The sequence below is a fragment of the Pagrus pagrus genome, assembly GCF_965226575.1.
Source record: "Pagrus pagrus genome assembly, chromosome: 2".
NCBI lineage: Eukaryota > Metazoa > Chordata > Actinopteri > Spariformes > Sparidae > Pagrus > Pagrus pagrus.
The window spans coordinates 29,354,285-29,361,248 of record NC_140186.1 but is presented as its reverse complement, the minus strand read 5'-3'; the positions used below and the strand labels follow the sequence as shown (position 1 = coordinate 29,361,248).

The 6,964-nt window shown below is 44.1% G+C and overlaps 1 protein-coding gene across 1 annotated transcript; it reads right to left on the bottom strand.

Annotated features, from left to right (window-relative positions):
- Positions 1-3,400: 3,400 nt before the first annotated feature.
- LOC311251153 (prostaglandin D2 receptor 2-like) lies at positions 3,401-6,670 on the bottom strand (the record flags this gene model as incomplete). Its single annotated transcript, XM_084343480.1, has 1 exon — positions 3,401-6,670. The coding sequence occupies one exon, from the start codon at positions 6,668-6,670 to the stop codon at positions 5,351-5,353; it is 1,320 nt and encodes a 439-aa protein (XP_084199606.1). The 3' UTR covers positions 3,401-5,350.
- Positions 6,671-6,964: the final 294 nt, after the last annotated feature.

Sequence of the window (6,964 nt, the reverse complement as noted above, 5' to 3'; positions counted from 1 at the left end):
ATGAGGTGTTTTGCCAGTGCCATTTTTATCTTCCCTGTATGTGTACATGCATGAGTGTGCACTTCAGTACATGATGTTGACAAGAAAATCGCTGATGTGCGATGCACTGTAATTTTCTAGTCAGCATCTGTCACCTATAAGTACTGCAGCAGTGCATTAAACCCTTTTAAAGCGATACTCACTGCCCGCCCTCCATGTGTTCTCTCATTCCTTCTTTCCTTATCTCTCATCCGTACCAACTGTTTTCACAGCACTTTATATAATCTCTCTGGCTCTATCGTTTTCAACATCTTACGTTCTCAATGTTCTCGCTGTGCTCCTGCTGTCTCATTATCTTTATCCTTATCTGGGTGTTTCTGTATTTTCTGTAGTTGAGCTGCAGTATACCCCTAATCTTTACATCTACACCATTCCATTCATGGCGGCTCAGAGATATTCTATGATTTATTCATGAAATATTAAGACCATTCAGCTGACTCATATAAGTTTGTTTCAGTTTTTTAAAAAAGCAAGACCCTTGCTAGAGCTACTAAGAGCTAACTTTATATGACATGCCTTTGTGTATGTATCACAGTATATTGTATGTTTCAAAAATTGATTTATTGGCATATGAACTCCCAGATTTATAACTTTTTGATTCTTTTTGGCAATAAATCTTGCAACAGGAATAGAAGTATGAGGTTAGAAAACAAACGAAGAGACGGGAGGGCTCCAAGCCTGACCCGAGCTCGACAGGTGTTCTGTTTTTTACGTCCGAACCCAACTCAAGCCTGATGCAGTTGATGTAAGCTTGTGTTTCATGTCATGCAGTTTTCCCATGGTTACAGCTTGCCTGCAATGGAGAGGAAAAAACAAGACAGCCCCCCAAAAGGGAATGGTTTTGCATGTGGCCACAGACAGTTGCTCTGTCCTTATCCTTCCTGACTGATTCTTCTCTAGTTCTGTGTTCTGCTAGTGTCCTTGTCACTACTGGTAGCACAAGGCGGTACCTGCAGCCCGAACAGGTTGCACAGGTAGTCCAGCTCGTCCAGGATGGCACATCCATATGTGCAGTTGCAAGGTTTGCTGTGTCTCCCAGCACAGTCTCAAGAGCATGGAGGAGATACCAGGAGACTAGTCGTTACAAGAGGAGAGCTGGACAGGGTTGTAGAAGGGCATCAACCCAGCAGTAGGACAGTATCTGCTCCTTTGTGCGGCGAGGAACCTGAGGAGCACTGCCAGAGCCCTACAAAATGACCTCCAGCAGGCTACTGGTGTGCATGTTTCTGACTAAACTGTCAGTGACAGACTCCATGAGGGTCGCATGAGGGCCCGACGTCCTCTAGTGGGACCTGTGCTCACAGTCCAGCACCGTGCAACTCGATTAGCATTCGAGAGAGAACACCAGAACTGGCATCTTTGCCATTAGCACCCCGTTCTCTTACCAGATGAGAGCAGGTTCACACTGAGCACATGTGACAGGCATGAAAGAGTCTGGAGAGGCCAGGGTGGACATTTTGCTGCCTGTAACGTCATCCTGCCGGTTTGGTGGTGGGTCAGTGATGGTCTGGGGAGGGATATCCTTGGAGGGTCGCACAGACCTCCACGTCATAGCCAACGGTACCCAGGCTGCTGTTAGGTACGATAAATTCAGCACCTATGGGATGTTATGTATCAGTGCACCCAACACCACCACAGACTGTCCAGGAGCTCACTGATGCCCTGATCCAGGTCTGGGAGGAGATCCCCCAGGACACCATCCGCTGACTCATCAGGAGCATGCCCAGGTGTGTCAGGAGTGCATACAGGCACGGGGGGGCATACACACTTCTGAGTCACATTATGAGTTGCTGTGATACAATTCACACAAGTTGGATCAGCCTGTGATTTCATTTTTTTACTTTGTTTTTCAATGTGATTTTGTATCCAGCCCTCAGTGGGTTGATGATTTTGGTTTCCATTGATCGTTGTTACGTCATTTTGTTCTCAACAAATTATACAAAGTACATCAGTTAAGATTTTCAACTTGAATAATTCGTTCATCAAGATCTGATGCGTGATTAAAGTGTTCCCTTAATTTGTTTGAGCAGTATAATGACATATTTTCACTGAAAGACCTCGGACATTTCTAAAGTTTTCTCCTCACCAGGCCCTGGTTCCCATGCTTTATATCCCTGATTGTAAAATAATTTAGGGAAATGTACACAGGATGTATGTCAATCTCTGGCAACCTTTTTCCTTCATTTATTCTTGGTTTGCATGGCATGAGCTCCACCTTTAAAAAGACTCTCCTTTGCTGTTTTCTTCTCTAGTGTAGAAGTCAGTAGAAAAAAAGAGCAAGGCAGGACTCACAGAGAACAAACAGATTCATTCGACAGTCTGGATTTTAAATGTCTCTTTCATTTTTCACAGGGCTCTACAGTAAAAAAAAAATTCAAACGTCGAACATGGGCAGAAATGTTTGCACTTCACTACACTGAGAGTCTTTATTCGCTCTATCACGACAAAGAGAAAAGGCCTTGCTCCACAGCCAAAAAGACATAAAGAGAGAATTAGATGAATACAGACAGGGAGGAAATGAGAGATTGTTCCGAAGGGAGGGAGAGAGAGAGGGGGACATAATCTGCTGGAAGTGAATGGCTGAGAGGAAAGTGGAGCTTTGTATATCAGTCTGACCCGTTAGGTTTAATCCTGCTCTGTCTTTATATTCTGAATCTTTACTCTCTGATATTCTCTCCAAATTACGACTACCTCCACGGTAATCCCACACCGCAGTGGCCTACATTACACCTCAGCCTGTGTGTGTGTGTGTGGGTGTGTCCAATTGAATGTGATGGAACAAGACAACTGTGACCAGCAGTGATGAGACAGTCAATCAAAATGGGTATCAGATATGACCAAATCCAATCACTCAGGAAGGTGGCTAGACGTTCAGCAGTTCAGATTGAAAGTGCTTCTGGATTACAGGACCTGAAAAGCATAATCCTACTTTATCATTTCACGTCTTCTTACCAATCAGTGCTACACTGCTCTCTGGTGGCCAAAACCTGCACAGCATGAACCCCCAATCTTTTGGTTTGTGAGACCTTAAAAAGCTTTTCTCCTTTGTAGCGTTTCATTTGATGAAATTATAACCTAATTTGGTGCAACAGAAACGTATTTATTTTCTTTATATAAATGCAACCCCCTTGAGAGTGCATTTCTTTCACATCTTTGCATTTGCACTTATATACTGTAAGAAGGGAAAAGTTGAAAAATTTCAAGACACAAGAATCAAATGATAACATGGAAATAAATGTCACGAAGAGTGAATGAAAATCAAATCAACCGAACCAGACCAATAGTTTCTGTCTGTGCAAAATACCTAATTTAATATCAGAGTGATACAGACAAACAAAACACTTTTCATTAATGGCAGTGACTGAGTCTGCCAACATCAGGCTGCGCAAAAGCAAAACACCCCTGCCTCCATATAACCACACCAACACCACATTAATAGAATTAATACAAGGAAGTGAAAGTAGAGTAACTTCTAATGAATTGTAAATGCATATCTCACAAAGAATAAATTAAAAACATACAAAATGTACAAAAAAGTTAACATCTAAAATTTACATCACAAAAATATCAAGTGCAAACATTGTTAGAGAGAGAGAGAGAGAGAGAGAGAGAGAGAGAGAGAGTGTTGAGAAGCCATCATTGCCAGCAGGAAGACTGCAGAGTGGAGGCAAGAGTGAGACATTTGACTGATTCTGAATATGAATGCGTAACGAGTTGACAGTTCTGTCTGACATCAGGGAAGGCCTTGCATCAGGCGGAGTGAAATTTGGGAGTGTATTTCTCCTTCAAACTGAGTGGAAGGCTTGAGTGAGCACAGTGACCAGTGACACATGTCAGGCAGGGTTGGTTGTGCATGCTCATCTCTGCCTCTGGGTTGGGTTGCCAGGTACCATGACACTTATCCCACACAGAAACTGCGAAACACTCATTTGACTTGTACCACAATAAAAAACTGGGAGACTCCCACTAAGAGGAGGAGACTCCCACTAAGATCAGGAGTGTTCAGGCATGTATGAAAATGCAAATATTGGAGTAGGTTCCTAGATATCTAATACAGAAACAAAGACAGTACAGTTATACTGTTTTACATGTCCACCTTCTTAGTTGAGTGTTTTTGCATGTCAGTATTTGCTATCATCTCCCATCTGGCTGCTGTGGACAGTACACAGCATTTGTTCATGAGAAACTTGATTTGGGGACAATGACATGGTCTAGTCTTTAGAATTATTGTTTGAATTACTGTTTGTCAATTGTACACAAAGTTATTGATATTGAATTTTGCTAGCATAACTTTAGCTTTGTGGCTATAGCTGAGCTGAAGGCTTCTGTGAGCTGAGCAGTCTAATCTATCTCCTCCTGCAAAGTTGTATCTGTGGTTCGTCCTATTTACTGGAGTAGTGAACGTTTCCATTGCACAGGATCCTTAGGGGATTTTGATGAATGTTCCAGCTGTTAGTCAAACACTCAGGTTTGCTCAAAGTTATTACTTGTGGAAAACCTAACACTTTTGCAGAGTGCATGAAAATAAAAAAAAAAGATGAATGGAGCCCTCTAACTGATCCAATCACGACTCAAGAGCCGTTTCTCAATATGCGTTCTTCTCTGTACTTCTGTTCTTGTGGACTTGAGAAACGTCATCAGCGCCGGACCAAGTACTGTTCCAATTCAAAGTTCGCATCTGGCCAAGTACGGTCGAATACCCCGGATGTGTTCTTGCCCCACCCGTTTCATCGAGGATGCATCGGTGGAGACTTGTGTGGACTTTGGGAAGTTACGTATCCCAGAATGCATTTCGTGATAGCCGTGGCCGAGGAGCGGAGCGGACCGTCCTCCCGTTCTCCCGTCCTCCCGTCCCCTGGGAGTTCACAAGTTCGAACTTGGCGTACTGGGTATTGAGAAACGGCTAAGATCTCACGTAAAAGCACTGATGTCCACCTCATGGTGGCGCTAATGTTAAAAGTCAGGGGATCACTAAGGTCAGTGAGGCTCACCCTCTGCCTAATGCCAATATAAGCATGCTAACATGCTTATGTTCAGGGTTACAATCCATCCAGTTGATTTCAAGATATTTAAAACAACAAAACAAAAAGGTAGCCAGTAGCATGGCTAAACATCACAAAAACATCATGTCTGTCTATGCTAATTCTTGTTCCACATGCTTTTTGTGGTGCTGTGGTGCCAACAGTTTTTATGTGACAGAACAAAGGGCATCCATTTAAGTGGGCCTACGTGTGCATTAAGCCATGTCTGACGTGATTAATCAATCACTCAACTAAATCAAACATAACAAAAGACAAAAATCGAACAGAATCTAGCAGCCAAGTTCCACCTCAGTTTTTGATTCTTGTCTTTGGACGGAAGCTGAACAGGATCCCTTTGGTGTATCTGGTGTTTCAAGCCCCAAATCTCGACTGCACCTCCGCTTAATCGGTGCTTTTAAACTTTTTCCTGGACCCACCAGTAACCCTCTTTCGTCTACCAGACCATCAAACACTGCTCCAAGACTCTGTCGTATTCTCACGCTGAAGTTTGGGCAGCTGAAGACGTACAGAATTGGGTTCAGCACTGAATTCAAGAATGCAAAGGTTGTGGCTAAGGGTAGCCCTGCCTCCACCTTGTTGAAGAGGTTTTTCTTGTAGTGGGCTACCACTTCGAGTACACAGAAGATGTGATAGGGAGCCCAGCACAGTACAAACGCTGCAATCACAAATGTCACCATTTTAGTGAAGCTCTGGGACAGCAGACTTTGATTGGTGGGGAATAAGGAAGGAGTTGACTTGAATACAGATGCACTGGAGGCCAGAGGCTTGAGACCTATGTTAGTGTTTTTTGTGGTTTGAGGGGTATTTGATGTTCCTGATTGTCCATCTTTGTTTGATTCAATAAGGGCATTAGTGAGCCTGCTGGCACTCTGCTTCCTCCTCCTGCTTCTGTTCCTCAGGCTTACAGCAATGTGGATGTAGCTCCCTGCAATCACCACCACAGGGAACAGGAATGCTAGCAGCAACTTGGAAATGGCTGTTGCTGCCTGTCTCACTTCGCAGTCTCTCTCCATAGTGGCTTGAGAGGATGAATACATGGCGAAATGATGATAGCACAGCTTCCTCTGATGTGGTTCCGTTCCATTCCTCCCATTCACTGAGCGGAACACGAAGTAAGGTAGCGTATTGATCGCTGCCCACAGCCAACCCAATGCACACACCTTCCATGCTCCTGCCACTGAGCGATGGTTCTGGCTCCACACTGGCTTGGTCACCAGAAGGCAGCGGTCCAATGAAATGGCGGCCAACAGGAAGGCCGACACAAACATGTTCAAGAAGAAGATGGAAGCCTGTGCTTTGCAAAGTACTCCGCCGAGCTCCCAGCTATGTTTGGCGTTAAGGTACATGGTGAAGAGCGGCAGCGTCAGCGTCGTCAGGAAGTCAGACATGGCCAAGTTGAGTACCCAGACAGAGGTCACAGTGCGGCGCTGCAGGCGGAAACCCACCACCCAGAGGATCAGGGCGTTCTCCATAATCCCCAGGCAGGACACCAGACCATGGAAGCAAACCAACAACGTTTGTGCTTCGGTGTGGTTCCTTTTCATCATTTCTTTTAGCAGGGGACAGAACATCTCTGAGGTGTTCGACATCAGCTCTCTGAAAGAAAAATGACAGAAAATGGATTAAAACCAGATTTAAGGTTAATGTTAGGATTCGCAGGTGCACACATGCTTGTGCTTGTTTTAATCCTGAATACTTTGTACGTCACCTTCTGCAGTATCTGATCTCTTTTTTATGTTCCTTCTTATTTACGGAGGGGAAGATTTCCCAGAACAGTTTGCTGCAGTGATGTTGATGATGATTTAATTGGTAGACTTGCCCTTGCCTGCAGATAGATAATAAATCGTCACTCCCTTTTCTCATGTACAATGACTAAAGGAAAT